This window comes from Colias eurytheme, chromosome 15 (assembly GCF_061535395.1).
Source record: "Colias eurytheme isolate Ceu_HAF_F1 chromosome 15, ilColEury1 Martin Lab GWU primary, whole genome shotgun sequence".
NCBI lineage: Eukaryota > Metazoa > Arthropoda > Insecta > Lepidoptera > Pieridae > Colias > Colias eurytheme.
In genome coordinates this window covers 660,220-680,250 of record NC_142994.1, presented here as the reverse complement: position 1 = coordinate 680,250, position 20,031 = coordinate 660,220, and the positions used below count along the sequence as shown (strand labels likewise).

The window sequence follows — 20,031 nt, the reverse complement described above, 5'->3', positions numbered from 1 at the left end:
TAATAAATAAAGGAGGCTTATTTTTCTTATACTAAAATAATATTACAAAGAAGAAATATTAGATTTTCTGTTTATTTGTGACGAAAGTTTCATTTTTACCTTATCTTATAGGTAAAGCTTTGTTAATTTTTTTATTGTGGCTCAACACCGCAAAATCAACACAATGGCGAGTTCATTTACGATTTAATATGTCTCCAAATAGACCTGAAAACAGCATAGCAGTCTCATACATCCAAACAGTCAACAGCTCGCTATCAATCTACTAGTCCACAAGCACTGTGTACAAACTTCCAAACAATTTACATCTAATATATATTTACATGGACCGGCCGCATTTCCATAACTAATTAGATTGGAACTTGCAGGTGCTTGGCGATCCAGGTGTACTGTCTGCTCTATCTGCTTCTTAAGTCTATGGCTAGTTCTGGGAATACAAGTGTGTCTGATTGTATATACCTAGTACTGAAATTACGTGTGTGAGTGACTAGTATATGTGGGGATAATTTGTTCATAGATTTAATCTTCTAATGGTGATTTGCTATTATACAAACGTCTCCTGCTTTTTCATACATTAGTATACTTATGATTTAATATACATTCTTAACAATTGAAACATTCGTCTAAGTTGAAAACAGATTTAGCTATAATTGTATGCTAGTAAAAACTCCTCAAAATATAAGTAATACATGCATAACGTTAAAAATAAAGATGTTTACTCCTGAAAAACTCAAATTATAATTTAAACAAATGTAACTGCAATCTTAGATTATAATTTAAACAATTAACAATCATATAATATTTACATCTATACGGTCTTCGAACCTATTTATAACTAATTATTCAATTAGAAACACGGACTACTAGGTACTTATACAAACTTAATGTACGTAGGTATTAGAGCAGAGCTAGTTAACTCAACGGCTCTGGGAGTGCAGTTAATACATAAAATAATAATAAAAATAAAGCGTAATCGAGCGAAAATGTAATTGAAGTAATATAACTCGGTCACCGTTAATGCCATAGTCAATATGAGCGAATCCCGGTGGATTAGTCTATAGCATTACTAATGGTATAATCTCTATTGGAGCTACTGTATGTAATTTTGTTTGCCATTGCTATAATTTGAATGATTTCTAAATTAAGTTAACAAGCGAATTCAATAATGTAGAATGTATTTACTAGTTGAAATAATGTTTCGAAGTTTCACTTCTGACGCGTGTGCTCACACACGTTCTTTTTTTTCTGCAGGAAATCCTCTTGCAGCTGTTTCCAATTTAAGTATTTAAAGTTAATACCTACCAGTATCTTTTATGTGTTTATGAATAACTAAATCAATAATCACTGTATCTAGAGAATCGTCACTAACTAAATTATAGGAAAATCTATAAGATCTTTGGCATTAGTCAATAAAAAACCCAATTTTAAATCAAAAAACTTTATTAAGTTGAATATACACGAGTTAGTATAAGGGTGCACTCACACACATCAGTCACCGTCACGGCACGTCACCGGACAGGATTAAAAAAAAATATGTATCAATAGTTCTAGTATGACTCTGTTCCCACACGACAGTCGCCGGCACGAAATCTATCAGTGACGTCACCGGTCAGGCACGTCAAATAATCTTTCCATACATGTATCATACTTTTATCCCCACTCACCCGGTGCCGTCACGTCTCAGTTCAGTCAGCGTCGTGCTACCGTCAATAATTGCTACATGTTCTCTAGCGTGACACACGTCTAATCACTGACTAACCTGATGTATGTGTTCAATGATTCAGTCAAACCGGCGACGTGACTGACGGACAACATGACGGTGACTGGTGTTTGTGGATACGTACACAAACCGTCACCGATCAGTCATCGGTGCCGTGACGGTGACTGATGTGTGTGAGTGCACCCTAAGTCTTGCACAAGTAATGTCCGCAGAGAAAGGAAGCATAGAATATAATAATAAATAGGTACCATAAATTATAAAAAGAATAAAATCTGCTGGTAAAATATACCTATAATTTTATTAATAACCTTCAGGACTTCAAAATAACATTTAAAACAATTGCGTCCGGATTGGCCGTGCGCAAGGCTCATAGATGTCATTACTGTAGCGATTCAATTCCACCGATGGTCTGTGTAATGTTGATGAGGTATAGTTACGGTTATCGTTTCGAGCTTATTTCTAACTAGCTTCCGCCCACGACTTTGTACGTGCATCCCCGTTTTTCCCCGTTCCCGCAAGAATTTCAGGAAATCCTTTCTTAGCGGATGCCTACGTCCTAACATCTACCTGCATGCCAAATTTCAGCCCGATACGTCCAGTGGTTTGGGCTGTGCGTTGATAGATCACTATATCAGTCACCTTTGAGTTTTATATATATAGATGATATACCTTCTGTGACCAGATATGTGACCAGATATGTATTTTGATCATAACAATATATTTAGTTTGAAGTTGTTTTTTTATTTTATTATCTAGTCCTTCGATTTTTTCTGTTGATCTATAATTTTCAGGAACATTCTAGATATAAAAGACTCATTAGATTTTTTATAATAGAAGGAATATTAAGTTGATCAATCAAGTTATTTTGGACTGGATTTTACGTAAACACTTACCTAGAAAAAGACAGATAATCCATTCTGATAATAGGATTGGCTGAGTTGTGTTATTGATATAAAAATCGGCTTTGAGTATTGTTAATACATTCGTAAACTATTATTTTTACACAATATAAATATCATTTATATTAAATAAAATTAGGGAAAAACTGGACTGAAACACAATTTGCCTTTAGATTATTTTAAAACACATGATTGAATGAAAGTATGAAAGCTCTTCATTGTAAGAAAAAGTTTCAGGTAATTTTATAAACAAATAAGGTAGAAAATAGATACGACATAAAACACATTGAAATCAACGCAACGCGTAAAGATATTCCCCAGCTATTTACCACCGGTGGTGAATAATTATCCCCCCATATGTAAATGTGAACAAGAAATTCCTTGCATGGTAAAATTTTATTGTAATCAGTCGCGATAAGCGAGACGGTGCCACGACTATCGCACGCTACCGGGTATCCTTGTAGGCTGTAGGCTGATCTAATTTGTTGTTAATATTATACTAGCTGTGCCTCGCGGTTTTACCCGTTTTGTTCCACCCCTGTTTGTCTTAGCGTGATGATATACTATAGCTTATAGCCTTCCTCGATAAATGGCCTAACTTACACCGAAAGAATTTTTCAAATCGGACCTGTAGTTCCTGAGATAAGCGCGTTCAAACAAACAAACTCTTCAGCTTTACATTACATTAAGTATAGAAGTTAGTACAGATTACCTGGCTTTACTCGAGTTTATTATCTATTGTTACCAATCACCGATCGGAGAGCTATTTATTGTTGTAACATCTATGACAATTGCTACGAAATCTGTATTGGTATTATATGTATATATGTACCTACTTTAATACTTTTGTTTGCTGCTATCTCACCTTACCGAGTATAGGGGCTTGTAGGCTGTTCTAATTTGTAAATAAATATACTGGAATACCCTGGCTTTACTTGTATCTATTGCTAAAACTCAATACTTGGAGAAGAAGATATCGTTTTGAAATATACTCTAACTTTGCAACAACATCAGCTATATTGTAATAAACTTTAGTTACCTAATACTTTGCTGATATCACACGCTACCGAGTTCTAATTTTTTGTTAAATATACTAGATTACCCTGGCGTTACTTGACTTTAATTTCTTGGTATAACTCCATATTGGGAGAGGTCCACTTAGAGCAATTCTATTGTATATATACCATTGAGAGATATATTTAAAAAGACAAAAAAACATGAAAATTTGTACTGATTTATTTGATATAATAATTATCTTATACCTTTTAAAAAGAAACTTTGCACTATCACACATTTCATACATAGGTACTAAAAACTAATCACCACTCACTTAACTTCTATTAACCGCACAAGACTCACCTATTTAGCACCTACCCACATACAAACAAAATAAAAAGCAAAAGTGTCAAAAGTAGCAATTCACGCGTTAACACAATGCAGTGACCACGCCGGGGGTCAGAGAGACCCCCAATTTGTTATGTTAATGCATCTTTTGTGCGACGCCAGCCTCTGTATGTATTCCTTCCCTTGAATTTCACAGGTAATTTAACTCGTTGGAAACCTAGCTTTATTCCGGGATTAGCTTAAGATAGTGTTGGTATTTAATACGCTATGAGATGAGGTTCTAGTAATTATTATTTTAGTGTTAAATTTATGTAAAACTAGCTGTTGCCCGCAGCTTCGCATGAGTGGAAAAGATAAATTTTCATGGTACAAACTTTCATCCCCTATTTGATCCCCTTTGGGGATGAATTTTCTAAAATCCTTTCTTAGGGGACACCTACGCTATGACATCTACCTGCATGCCAAATTTCAGCCCGATACGTCCAGTGGTTTGGGCTGTGCGTTGATAGATCACTATATCAGTCACCTTTGAGTTTTATATATTGTATAGATGAATTTATAAGTACAACAAATAAATACATTATATAATAATACATTAATAAGTAGTAAATAACTAGTCAGAAAATAAATAAAAAGCTTTAGAGGCACTTACTGATTCTATGAACTGTTGTAGGAATAAATTGGAAAATTAAAAGCCATGGTAGAGCTATTTACATATTTTTTATTATTATAATTCAAATAAAATCAAATCATTTATTTATTTCTCAAATCCCAATTACATAAATAAATTTACATGCATACAAAATTATCATATAACAAATTACAGATAACAAAGTCCTCCTAACCATGGTGTTCTAAATTTTCGATGCTATAATATATTTTATAATCAACTTACTCTTCCTATTAATATTACTTGATAAATGAACTGCTCTAATATAATAATTACAAAATTATCTTATAATTAATTATATACAAGTGTAAATATTTAATGCATGCATTTTATTTAACCTGTCCACTTCCTGTCTAAAACTTGAACAGCCCCTGCCAAAAATCAGTATCGCTACCAAAACATGGATCACACGAAAACTGCCGCAAAATATCTGCAGTACTGCGTAATAAAATGAAACCCGCAAGTCCATAACTATTAACGCACGACTAACAATCAGCTCAATCAATATTCATTACAATGTATTGAATGGTCGATAGTGGAGCAATGATGCAATCATTGATTTCATACCTGCACAGGGAGGCTGTTAATATGCAGATTGCCTGGCTCGGCTAACTGCCCATTGTGATGCCCGCCTGTATAAACGGCCGGAGATAGGAATAAGATTCTGTAACTACTTTAATGTCAAGGGTGGTTTTGAATATTTTGACGCGTTTGGGGCACAAAATGTTGTATGTCATCACTACATAGTATAAAACAAAGTCGCTTTCTCTGTCCCTATGTCCCTATGTATGCTAAAATCTTTAAAACTGCGCAACGGATTTTGATGCGGTTTTTTTAATAGTTAGAGTAATTCAAGAGGAAGGTTTTAGTATATAATTAATTATGTTTTAGACAAAGCGGGCGAAGCCACGGGCGGAAACCTAGTATTATATAAACTTGCATAGTATAATTAATTAATTATTATAACAACTTTTATTGATACTATACACATACAAAATATCTAGATAGTTCTACCTTTTCGCCCGCCGCTTCTGTTTTCTCTTGAACCATTCTATCGATTAAAAAAATTGCATCAATATCGTTGCGTAGTTTTAAAAATCTAAGCACAGATAGACATCGGGAATCAACTTTGTATGATACTATGTAGTGAGGTGAATATTATGTACATATTTATAATTTCACACTGACTAATAGGTGCTATACATAATAAATCTATTTTATTTTTTTATATAATTTGAGGTAACAATAAAATAACTCTTACATAATTATAATTAAATACTAGCATATATAAGAAAAGATTGGAAATCTCAGCTACAAAACTTTCATATAAAAAGGAATATCTTCGAAATGAAAGCCTCTATTCACACCAACGTAGTTCAGAACTATCTCGACTGAATAGATTTTAAATAAAAACAAAATACATTGAAGTGGGTTCGTCCCTTTGAGAGCTATGATACATTCATATAGACATACATACGGACAGATACAAACTACAAGTTTAAGATAACACAATTTTTTTAAATAAAATATAGGTACCTACTCTAGAATACTATTTAGTACCTTCTTCACAACCATGGTCATAATAATTTAAGAAATGAACTTTTTAGGATCCTCTTTGAAATGTACTGATGCAAAATAACATTTCATGATACCATTGAAAATAAATCTAAAGAAAACGTCGTAGATCTTAATATACATAATATTATATAAATCACACAGTCACAATGTTTGTCCTCAATGGATTCCTAAGCCACTTAACCGATTATAATAAAATTCGCACACCACGTGCAGTTCGATCCAACTTGAGAGATAGGATAGGTTTTATCCCGGAAATCCCTCGGGAACGGGAAATATGAGGGTTTTTCTTTGAAAACGCGGGCGAAGCCGCGGGCGGAAAGCTAGTACTTTTATAATTTTAAAATACTCACCAGTTTCATGTTACAACAAAAAAAACTATTTACGCTTGTAAAAAATTTCAACCCGTAAATTATAATATTTACACAAAAAATGAAACGTCAAAGTGAAAATATCAACAATACATTCCTATATTGTGATGACGACGTGGCGATAATAATGTAGGCGGATATTGGAGCCCCTTCGGAGTTCGGTTTAAATTTGCTGACAGTTCTGTGAAATTTCTTATTATTCGATAGTGTTATATGGTGAATGTGGTATGAAATAATTTCATATTATATTGTGATTAAAGGCTGCAGTGCTATTTGATCAAAAGCTAAATTTCATACAATAACTAGCTGCCCCGGTTGTTCCTTACTCTCATTTAGGGGTATGAAAAATAGATGTTGTCTGCTTCTTAGACCTACCCGTATGCACAAACAATTTCATGAGAATCGGTCCAGCCGTTTCGTATGTTAACTATCATTGTGACATGAATTTTATATAAATATAGAGAAGATAATAAATAGCTGCTATGTATGTTTATTATGAAATAATAATTCTTTATTTTATTCGGTAGAGCATTGTAAAAATGTACGTTTAATCAAAAATTTCTCCTTTTATTCATAAAACCAGAAGTAATGACAATACACAAAATCTTGGCTAGTAAATATTGATATGCATAAACCAATTCCGAAAAGTTTAACATTCCACTCAAAGAAATGAATCTTGGCGGGATTTTTATATTCAAAATGATTCAAATCTTGAGTTTATTTGCTACTTCATTCATCATGTAAATTGTTTGAAACTCCGAAGCAAATACGCGTGAAATTATTCGCCGAAAGTCTTTTTAATTTCTCGAGAAGTATTTAATGCAAATATTTCCTGGCGTAAATTTTAATCGCTTAATTAATATGCTAATGTACTGTTTTACTTATTCCATGGTTTTGCATCATAATATTAATTTCTATTACCTGATTTAGAGCTTTCATATTTTGTTATGGATTTAAAATAAATTGCATTATATACATGACTAGTTGTGCTCCGCGGTTTCACCCGCGTGACTCCACTTCTGTTGGTCTTAGCGTGAATAGCCTTCCTCGATAAATGGGCTATCCAACAAACAGTAGTTCCAGACCAGTAGACCAGTAGTTCTTGAGATTAGCGTGTTCAAACAAACAAACAAACTGTTCAGCTTTATAATATTATAGGTAAGTATATAGATGTAAGTGACTGGTTATATCTATGTAGAAACATTTTCTCTGAAAATATACCTATAACAGTTATGTACCATAAGTTTTCCTATAACTATTTTAAACATCATTCTTTCAAACTCAAACTCAAACATTTATTTAATCAATTAGACTTCTTCTAGAAGCACTTTTGAAACGTCATTACATATTTTTAACATTTACCACCGATTCGGAAAGCAGTATCTACGGAGAAGAACCGGCAAGAAACTCCATAGTTGCTCTTTTTAATCATGTCAGTTTTACAATTTAATTTTACAAAATACATATGTAACATCATATTATATTATATTAAATAATAGTAATATGCCAAAGAAATTTCCACATCAAAAACTAATTTTTATTATTCCAGTTATTTATACCTATTCAATATTATTTTTATTGAATCTTCTTCCTATTTTACATAATAATTATTAAAATTAATAGTCGTAACAGCAACCATTAAACTCCCCTTACTCATCCGTCGGCATAATTTTTCGTTCCCGTCTCGTATTATAATTGAAACAATATTTTCTAGCAATGATATCATTATTATTACACTGTTCATTAATTCTTAATAAATCCATTTTATTTTCAGATAGAATTGTGATTTTGATTTGTGACGACGCATTTTTGAAATATTAAAAAAATAGAGTTAGATATCGCATATTCTGTTTACTTATTTCTATTTAAGGGCCGATTTTTCAATCCTTGGATAAAACTTATTCGTCGAATAATGTATAAAACTACCATTTTAAAAACGTATTGTAATTGCCCGTATTTGACAGTTTACGTGACATTTTAATATTATCGGGTAATACTTTATTGGTCGGATAAGTTTTATCCCAGCATTGAAAAATCGGCCCTAAATGAATCATACCTATTATAATGAATTTCAAATACTTAGATAATAATAATATCTAACAAAGTACTTAGAATATAATAAGTAAATTTACATTAAATTATTAACGAAGTTTAATTCTTGTCTAAAAATTAATTTACTTTATACTTTAAAGCTGGCAAATTTTTTATTGAAATTTTTTCAATATTATAATTTACAATATTATAATGTTTCTTCTGTATCACGTCCATGTTCAACTTCTTATTCTTTTAAATAACTTTATTGCATTTCAAACTAAAAGTATTTCCATGTATCGTAGAATATTATTCAAGATAAATGTAACGTGAAGACATTAAAACTGTGGAGCAGGTTCACTTTAAATTAATAACGTCAGGAATATTTTATTTTCTGTAATATTGAAATTTATATGGAGTGAGATTTCAATGATTATATTGTTTTTTATTAGGACATATTACTACTATCATAAACTGGCGTCTTCTTTCTAGTAATGCGTAAACAAAAATTACCATCATTTTATTTATAAAACCAAAATATTTTATATAAAAAAATATCTATACATTTTCATTTTGTTGGAAATAATTCTTGCAAAGAAAACTACACATTTGGGCAAATAAAGATGGCTAAACTTAAGTATAATATCCTAATATTTCAGTAATAATTAAAATATCATTTGAAAACCTACGACCATGATTTTCCACTATAGGTATAATTAGATCCAATACAAAATAGAGTGCAAAAAACAAATCGCCCGCTCAATATACTTAGATAAAGACGCCATTCGAGCGAAAAGATACGTATAAAGAATTTTCAAAGGCAAGAGAAATCCTCCGATTTATCGTCCAAGATTGTCCAATAGACAACTGGGCTTCGTAAATAAACAGTGTTTGTAAAATATTGCCGCAAATGTTAGAGGGTGGGAAAATTTGCCAATAATAGTGGTTTTTATTCGATTTGATATTGTACCTATTTTCAACTATGCAGCAACTATGGAGTTTCTTGCCAGTTCTTCTCCATAGATACTGCTTTCCAAATCGGTGGTAATTGTTAAAAATATGTAATGACGATTCAAATGTGCTTTTTAAAAGACGTATAATTGAATAAATAAATGTTTGAGATTGAGTTTGAGTTCATTATTTTTTATTGCAATAATAACTTGCAACAATTACTATTTATTACTTTTAACATAAGTAATTCTTCATATATAACAATCAGAATGACCACCTCAATGTAACTATCAACTTCAATCATGAAAAATCTTACTCCTGCTTGTTTATGGCGAATCAACATTACTAAACTATTTATTACAATATAATCATAACACAGACTAGACATAACATTGAGATTAAGAACTATTTATTTCGACTTTAAAACATCTGCCATACTCGACGAATTATGTCTTTAAACGTTAGTGGGTTAAACCCGTACAAAAGCATATTAATAATTTCCACAAATACCAATTCTGGAGTGAATTCCCATTTCTCAGTCTGTGAAATATATTGAAATTCAAATCGTCCGGCTTGCGTGATAATGCAAAGCCTATTGCTACTGTATAGCAATGAGCGCTAAGAGGATTCCGGATTTGCCGAATTCCGAGTTAAAAGAACTTTGTTTATGTTCTGTTACGATTTGGGAGCGAATATAAAATTAAATCTAGTCCTATGTGTGTAGTTCATGACATGAACACACATTGTGTAGTTGGATATTTTAGTTAAAAAAGACGTGTGGCACTCAGGACCGCCGCGGTAAAGCTATTGCAAGCTATGCCTTCAAGCCACACCTCCGCGCCCGTCGGAGTGGGGAGCGTGAGGTTTTTTCGTTACGGAATTTCTGGATTCGGTCCCCGCGCTCAAGGCCCGCGATAGAAGCTATGCAATAGCTTAAAAATCAAAATATTTAGCTCAAAGACATGTCAACATCTAATCCAAATTAGATGCATCTACTTTAATCATCCAACATCTACTTTTTTGGTGAAAATAAAAAAAAAATGACATATGTAGTTTTCTGAGTAGGTAATTGCCTCAAAAAACGAAGCCTATCTTAGTCATTTCAGCACAAACTTATACGCAAAATCTGTCTGTTGTTGACTTTAAACCTCAATAATTTTTTTGCTTGCAAAAATCTATCTATACTGCAGCTCGCGCTATATGTATCACACTTACGCCTATACCCACACGGCATGTAGGTGCCTGAGCATCCAATCAATCCAGCCTGTAAAAAGTAAAAGACGATAACCCGGTCCAGTGCTAATAAGTTTGCTCATACTCACCGTTAGATTGCTCCAATTTGCTTCTAAATTTTGCAATCTCACTTTTTCAATGGATCTGGGACACTTGACATATGGATTTGGCCCTTAACGTTTACAAGTTGTTATATTTTTGCTAGAAGAATGTCCGTTATGACGATAATAAGTCAATAAATGGAAACTGCTAATACAAACGTTGTTGAGTCAATAAATGGACATTTGATTAATGCAATTGGAACTTAAAATAATAAGTACCTACTGCAATTGTTTATTTAATAAATCTATTTGTTCAGAAAACATTTATTTTAATGTAGAAATAGTTCAGGACAAAGAAAACACCAAAAACATATGATTCAAGCAAACGTGTGCACGTGCGGTGTCAGGCAATCGACGGACCGCGCCAACAATATTAGAATAATTGATTAACTAAACGCAAAGAGAAATAATCGCGATTCAGCATTTTACTAAGGCTTGGTAGTGACTATCGATTTTTACGTGAGCCTTAGTTTACCTATATCATATTTATTTATTAATAATCAAATTCAAAAATTTGAGAATTCCACATTACACAGAGCCTCATTTTTTTAATACGCATTTTTTCTAACAAGCTTTCCCTCATTAACATCATCATCATAAATTATATTAAAAAATATTACACAATCAATTCTAAACATTAAATACACTGTATTTTACTCGCAGACGAACTCAATAAAATAACATTATCTACCCTTAAATAACTAGTTTATTACATGCATATTACGTATTCCCACAAGATTGCATATAAGCAATTCCTGTCGAGTAAATTCAAAAAAATTAAAATTTATTACGCGCGAGTCTTGCGTGTGCATACATCCTAAAACGCTGCCGTGCCGAGAAAAATGATTTATAAAACCCTGCTTAGCTGTTCTCTCTTTCACTCCCGTTGTATATGTATAGCTTCGTCCCTTTCGTTTCGACTCCAATTTCACGGTGAATGCCTTTAGGACCTCCGTGGTAATGCTGCTATTGATTAAGATGGCTGAATATTCATTCAATTACATGCTAGTGAATTTTCTGATGAATTTCCCGTTAATTTATTAGTGTTTGTTTATCTTATTAACGCGCGCATTGTTACGTTTCGACTAACAAGGGTTAATTTTTCATAAATGCACGTAACAGCATATTTACTCTTAGAATTATTATAACAATTTACTATTCTTATAATAATAAATTAATTCAGTGCTTTCTAAGTAAAATGTTTGAATAGGAATATCTTTCATTCTCTTCTGAGTATTTTATTATTATTTTCGTGCATATTGTTCGAAATAAAATTTAATATTTATGATTGCGTGTTTAATGCGACCTCTATAATCCATATAGCTTTAATGTAACTTTCCACGTGTGTGTATTAGTGAAGTCCCATGTCCCCTAGTGGAGTAAGGGACAGATGCATTATACATCTGTTTCCCTGATCGATTTTCTTTAGAGACAAGTAGGTGATCAGCCTTCTGAGTCCTACCACACCGAGACATTTTTTTTCTCTTCGTCTCGACCGGGAATCGAACCCGGGACCCCTCGGTGCTACGCACGTGAGTATTGCCCCTCGGTGTACGCTATGTGTGTATTAGCATTGAATCAATGATTTTAAAATTAAGGTAGGGTAGGCTAAGTCCAGCTCGTCCAGGGTAAGCGAGGAAAAGAAAAACAAAACGTCATCAACCAAATAATATTCCAATTTATATTTGAATTAATAACAATGAATAAGCTATGTAAATGACCCCATATTAAATTTTACTTTCCTATATCTTACACACCGTAATCAGAAGACACCATAGTCTTACCCCATACCGCAATTTAAAAAAAAGTTCCCAAAATTATTCACTGTTTCCCATTTCCACTGCAGGAGATACTGTTGAAGCGATAATGTTACCCAAGTCTCCGATCGCTTTGACGACTGAATCAAATAAGTCTCGGAGAATAGTAATAAAATTGAATTGAGCGCCTGCCCAGATGTAGCTACGGATTTATCGCTTGACAAAGCATGGGGCACACTGGAGTGTTTCTTATTTATAGGTTAAAATGATTAATCATTGTGGCAGTTGGTAGAGCAAAGTCACCATAAATTATTATTTATTTTCTACATGATAAACATATGAAAACGAAAAATTATAAAAATAAAGTAATGGCCCAATGCATAATATCCTTTAGCAGTTACAACTTTTCAGTAAAAATATAAAACCTATAACGAATTTGTGAGCCAATAGCGTAACATAAGTTGTTTATCTTTCTTTGTTTTTACTTTTTCACACAAAAAATACAAGTCGAATCTATACAAAATTTGGCACAAGATAAAATCTATAAAAGCACATCAACGTTACACAATACTATACTACTCATGCGGAATTATAAACCGGTGATTTAAACCCATTACACAAAATTCTCCCACTGTACCACAATCCTTAAGTTAGTCGCGCGCTCGCTTACACATTCGCCGAGCTGCATCCAATATGTTTCCAAGATATTGTCTTTAACAACTCCATTATCGATAGATTGTACACCTACTTGTTCAGAATCTTCATCTATGAATATTTTGTTAATATATTTCAGAACACATAAGTTTTGAAAGATGGAAAATAATATTAACTGGTTTTGAAATGATAATAATATTTTGCATGCTTTTACCTGCATGGATTATCTTATCGTCTTATAATATTATAAATCATAATGACTTCTCTAAATATCTACGCTTAAAACTAAAAAATAAACATACGCAAAACAATTCTGTAGTTTTTACATAAAGAGCAACAAATATAACAATGATATCATCAAATAGATTTTTCTAACATAAACATGCTTTGCATAATTCAATAAAAATAAAACAATAAAATTCCAGTACAAACATATTTCCAAGAACTACTACTTTACGATATGAGTATTTCGATTTGATCAAGCATTTCATTTCACTAGTGGATATGTTGGTTTTAATTAAATGTATGGATTTCATTAACATCAGTGGGCTTTTTATATTTTTAATAAAAATAATAATATTTCGTTTTCCAGTGGGTATATTTTGTTTGCTGCCAGTTTCTATGTGTATTTTTGATGGAATTAGAAGAAAATTAGCAGCAGTGAGTTAATTTTAATTGTTTATCCTTACTATAATACTAGCTTTCCGCCCGCGGCTTCGCCCACGTTTTCAAAGTAAACCCGCATAGTTCCCGTTCCCGTGAGATTTCCGGTATAAAACCTATCCTATGTATTAATCCAAGTTACCCTCTATATGTGTACTAAATTTTATTGTAATCTGTTCAGTAGTATTTGCGTGAAAGAGTAACAAACACACACATACACATCCTCACAAACTTTCGCATTTATAATATTATAGTAGGATCAAATCATTTCCATGGGAATCATCAAAACATTATTTTCTCGTTTGAAAAGCAGATAATTTTTCAATAATTCAGTTACATTATATCGACACCCAACATAGCAACGTTCTGACTTCAATTACTAACTTATTCTTATTGAGTTTAACGTAGATTTTTCCTATTTCAGGATTACTTACTATCACATTTCAACACCAGCACAGTTGTATCAACTTTGAGTCTACGTCTCTCTCTTTGCAAGATAGCGGCTTTCGCTCAAGGAAGTGTTAAAGATGAACTTTTATCCACTCTTGGTTATAAAAAGATAAGTGAGGTAAACATTTTAACGAATAACTATTTAGTCAATGTTATTGCAGTTAAATTTAAATTGACTTTTTTCATAATTTTCGTTGATAAAAAAAGTTAAAATTGAAAGATAGAATAAGATTAATAGAAAGATAGAGATATTCTGGAGAAAAAATTAACTAAACATAATTTCTTAATTGTTCTAAAAAGTTATGAACCAATTTGAAATTATTACAAAACTACAACGCGGTCACATTGACGCATGGGCCATGGGCAAAATGACAAAATGACGACATCGAAGCCATGCGGCATGGCTTTGATGACGATATTTTGTATCGGTAACAGAGATGCTAACCCTAAGTGCTAACCATACTGACGATTGCCGGGCGAGCTAAGGGAATGCGGGGGGAAGCAGGCGGGTTTTCGCATTCCAGCGATGCGTCAAGTTAATGTGACCGCGTTGTACATTCGTATTTGTTATTCCAGATAAAAACAAGTTATGAAGATCTCGAAGAACCATTGACAAAGTTGAAAAACATCGATTTCATTTTATTCAACAGGATATTCGTAAACTACACAAATGAGTTTAAAAATACGTTCTTATCAACTGAATTTGGAGTTCAGGTCGATAAAGTTGGATTTAAGTATCCAGATGCAGCGACTTCTTTTATAAATAAATTGGTAAAAATTCACTTTATAATAACACTTGTCGCTCCGCGCGGTTTCACCCCCGTGGCTCCTCTCCTGTTGGTCGTAGCGTGATGGTATATAGCCTATAGCCTTCCTCGATAAATGAGCTATCTTACACCGAAAGAATTTTTCAAATCGGACCAGTAGTTCCCGAGATTAGCGCGTTCAAACAAACAAACAAACAAACAAACTCTTCAGCTTTATAATAGATTAGTCATACAGGTCACACGTTTTGGTCTTTTCCAGCTTGAATGTACATAACAATTTAGTTTATTTAAATATTAGCTTCTTCTTGCGAAATGCGAAATTCATAATATAAACACCAACTAGTTTCGAAGAAATTGCGATGTTTTTCTACTAAACTATTATATTATCATAGGTATACTTTTACATCGCTATTTGCATATTACTTATTTGTGGGATGAATTTGTATATTTCATTGAGTATTGGAACGCCAGTCAGAATAATTAGAATAAGGAGCTCTATTTTTAACCATTGGATTCTACTATACATAAATATAGTTATCGTTAATATAATACGTAATATTTTAATTATATTTTTTAATCCAGATCGATGGCATAACCTACAAACGAATAACAGATGTAATCAAAACAAATGATATACATAACGAGACCTCTTTATTAGCTGTCAACGTCGCTTATCTTAAAGTACGTTCAATTTTAATATTTAAATGCAAAGTATTTAATTTGATTAATTAAATAAATAAATAAATAACCTAGTCATAATCTTAATCTATTTCTGCTCACAATTCAAGAATTCACAGTAGAAGTGACAAAATTAAACAGCACCGAAAATAAGACAAGTATTTAATAATAATTTATTTCAAATGATAACAAAAAATAAATGGATTTTTTGTCATCATTTGAAATACATAACACTCGAAAGCTGTTGTGCCTTTTGCTATTTATATTTTAAAACCGTCATCACAAATGGAAACCGAATTATGCTAAGCGTAAAATATTACTGCTGTAAAATTGAACATCACAATAAATGTAAAAGTTAGTTATAATTTCTTTTTATTTTATTCAGGTTACCTTGGAAGTCCCATTTGATTTGCGACAAACAAAATACTCCAAATTCCGACAATATAATGGTAAAATATCCTCCGTGCCAATGATGCGTAAAACTGAAACTGTACTTTACATTGACGATGATTTTAATAAAATTAAAGTAAGTTAATACATAGGTATTGTGAACGCACATAAGTGAGTAAGAGAGAGGTAGTGAAACGTAATGAATCCATAGGTACTAATATTATAAATGCGAAAGTAACTCTGTCTGTCTGTCTGTTACTCAATTACGCCTAAACTACTGAACCAATTTGCTTGAAATTTGGTATAGAGATATTTTGATACCCGAGAAAGGACATAGGCTACTTTTTACCCCGGGACATAGGATAGGTTTTATCCCGGAAATCCCACGGTTACGGGAATTATGCGGGGTTTTCTTTGACTGCGCGGGCGAAGCCGCGGGTGGAAAGCTAGTATTAAATAAATTCAAATTCAATTAAGAAACAATACCCACTGTGTAAAACAAAGTCGCTGTCTCTATTCCTATGTATGCTTAAATCTTTAAAACTACGCAACAGATTTTGATGCGCTTTTTTTTAATAGATAGAGTGATTCAAGAGGAAAGTTTTAGTATATAATTTATTAGGTTTTAGACAAAGCGGACGAAGCCGCGGACAGAAAGCTAGTTGACAGTAAAAAATAATCTAGAAACGGCTGATACGAATTGAATCTTTAGTCTATTACAAGATATATTTTTCTTTATATCTTTCGCTCATTTTCAGGTAATAAACATGAAGCTAGCTAGCGCAGGAATATCAATGACTGTCGTGATACCCATTGACTTGCAAAGTCTAAATGACTTTCTGAACAACTTGGACAAACCGGACTTCTTTAGAAAAATTAAAAGAAGAATGCGGTTTGAACTTGTTGATATTGAATTGCCGAGATTCAAGATAAAGACTGCTGTTGATTGGATGGATTCGTTGAAGAAGGTAAGAAAATAATACAAATTCATAAATAATAAAATTTATTGACAATTTATTGAAAATTTATAATGATAATCTCAATTAACAAATTCATCATTATTGCTTAGAAATAATTTCATTAAATCAATTCTTGATAATCAATACGCCTAGAATTGAAGTTTACTTCAACTTATTAAAAACTAAATATTTCACGACAATTTTTCACACACGGCACGATCTGATCCCATACTAAGCTTTCGCTTGTGTAATGGAAACCAGATGGCTGATAAACATACATATATAATTTTAAATAAATACTTATATAGATAATTAACACCCAGACACAGAGCAAATATCTAGGTATGTTCATCACACAAATATTTTCCCCGGTTGGGAATCGAACCCACGACGTCTGGCTTGGAAGGCAGGGCCACTACCAACTAAGCCAACCGGTCATACAAAATGACGTGTATAATATTATTTATTTTTTATTCATTATAAAACCCCAATAATTTCACGAAAAAATAGGGGAAAAACTTTAAAAAATCCACAATATGTTCCTTTTAAAATATCTTGTTTCAGATTGGTTTGAAAACTATATTTGACAAAAACACCACGGGACTCGATACCATACTAAAGGAAACAGCTCCAAATCAGCACATGCACCTGAGTAAAGCAAAACAAAAGAACTTCCTGCAAGTAGACGAAATGGGGGTATTTCGCCAGCAGCCTCAAGGTATTTAATAAATAAATGATTACATTTTTAAAGAACTGTACTTAAACGGCCTCGTAGTACTAATAAAATGTGACGTCGGACGAAGAAAAAACGAGCAGTAGATAAGATGTAAAATGCCCCTCAATACAATCATACAATGGTGATAACTGATAAGATTTCGAAATTTAAATTAGGTAAAAAAGGATACCTACTTATACGGTTATTAACAAAAAATATCTTTTGTTTAAAAGAGCTACTCCAATAATCTTTAACTTTTTAAAGTGATATGCCTGATAAAGCGTACATAATATACCTAATATGTACTAGGGAATGCAATCCCGACTCGAGATTGCAAATTCGGGATCCCGCGGGATTAGAAATATCAATCCCGCGGGATCCCGGAATTTTCGGGATCCCGTCTAATTTAAAAAAAATGTTGAATTCCGATGACTGAAAAAGCTAATAACTCCTTGTTTGTGATAGGAGGCCATCCATAAATTACGTCACGCGAATTTTAGAACTTTTCAACCCCTCCCTTGTCACAGGTTGTCACATTTTTAGTACGCCGTCCCCCCTAATGTGACGTCACACATTTTTCAAACTTATGCATGTATCTAAACTTGCATTACAACATGACTCTAGGAATTAAATGTTGTTGCGTAAGAGATAAATTTATAGCGAGAGTGCGAAATTATTAATAAATACATATAGGTAGGTAGATAAAAAAAATTCTGTTCAAAGTTTCTTGTTCACGTACAAATTTCGTTTCGTTTTATTATGTCACGTCACAAAGCTTTTGATCCCCCCTGCCCCTTGTCAAATTATGTCACATACAGATGATACCCTCCCCCCCTATTAACGTGTGACGTAATTTATGGATAGCCCCTAGTGAGGTTAACTAAAATAATATGAGGCAGAATCCGTCCTCACTGGGATCGGGAGTTGCCACTTGAAAAAAGAAGAAGAAAATAATATTATGATACTCGAAAGAAAATAAAACCTTTATTCTTTAATCTTACCAACTAAATAATAATCAGGTTGTAAGGAAATTAACGTAGGTAAATTAGGTAATCAAAACAATAAGCTTATTTCAAGGGAATTAGGAAAAATTGAAAAGCATGCGCCCCGAGTGGTTGTGTGTTGCGTCGCTGACCACTGCCGCCCAATCCCGTCAATCTCGAACGGGATCTCGTCATATGATGCGTCGGGATTGATCCCGAAAAATTACACGAGATCTCGCGAGATCGGGATCCCGCGGGATCGGGATTGCATTCCCTAATATGTACATACATTGTTTCTTTTCTATTACAATTTTTAGTCAAATATTTACAAACTGGTGAACATATATTATATTATTTTCTCAAACTTTCTTTTTAGTAGGTATTATAGGTATGTGGGGGAAATAAATAAAACAAAATATAACAATTATTTATTTTATTTCAGAGGAACTCAAACCGAAACCAGCAGACCAACGCTTCGCGATGGAGGCGGTAGCTGACAGACCATTTTACTTCTGTATCAGCATACATTATGATAGATCCGATTTATTAAACGTTGAAGACATATTTAGTGGTATTTACTTTGGACCTGAATAAACAAATATGTATTTAAAAGTTATTGATAGTTTTATTGTAAAAATCATGAAGCCTTGCTTTACATTTTGAAAAAGTAATATCCAATGCCATTTTATCATTTTTTTCTGTATATAATAGTGTGTGCGCGTGCGTGTATTTGCGATAAGAGACACATCTGTGTGCGTGAGTGTGAGTGTGTGTGTGTGAACGCTTGATTATTTGTAAACATAGTCCACACTGTGTTTAAAATTATAACCCATTTACTTCAGCGTTTGCTACAACACTACAGTAACATAATTATACAAGAACTGAATATAAAATTAATAAACTATTACATTATTCTGACTTTAAATCACCTATTACCCTTTGTAAAAGGATTTATTCATGCAAATGTAGTACAAAATTAGCTATACAACTAGTTGGATCGTCACAAAACGTTGCAGGTCGCACAATGACAACTAACTAGTGGCACGTGACCCTACGTGTGTCTTTACAATAGTACATGACCCTTTATAGGGCGTAGGGTTGTCACGCAATTTTTTTTATGAAC

The 20,031-nt window shown here is 32.7% G+C and overlaps 1 protein-coding gene across 1 annotated transcript in view; it reads left to right on the top strand.

Annotated features, from left to right (window-relative positions):
* Positions 1–19,502, top strand: part of LOC149902098 (serine protease inhibitor 3/4-like) — a 59,595-nt gene extending 40,093 nt beyond the window's left edge. Inside the window, exons 2-8 of the mRNA XM_090110212.1 lie at positions 14,391–14,534; positions 14,990–15,187; positions 15,766–15,864; positions 16,247–16,387; positions 17,010–17,219; positions 17,775–17,928; positions 19,351–19,502. Of these exons, the coding sequence (XP_089966338.1) occupies positions 14,391–14,534; positions 14,990–15,187; positions 15,766–15,864; positions 16,247–16,387; positions 17,010–17,219; positions 17,775–17,928; positions 19,351–19,502 (1,098 nt within the window). The remainder of the gene's footprint in view (positions 1–14,390; positions 14,535–14,989; positions 15,188–15,765; positions 15,865–16,246; positions 16,388–17,009; positions 17,220–17,774; positions 17,929–19,350) is intronic.
* The last annotated feature ends 529 nt before the right edge of the window (positions 19,503–20,031 follow it).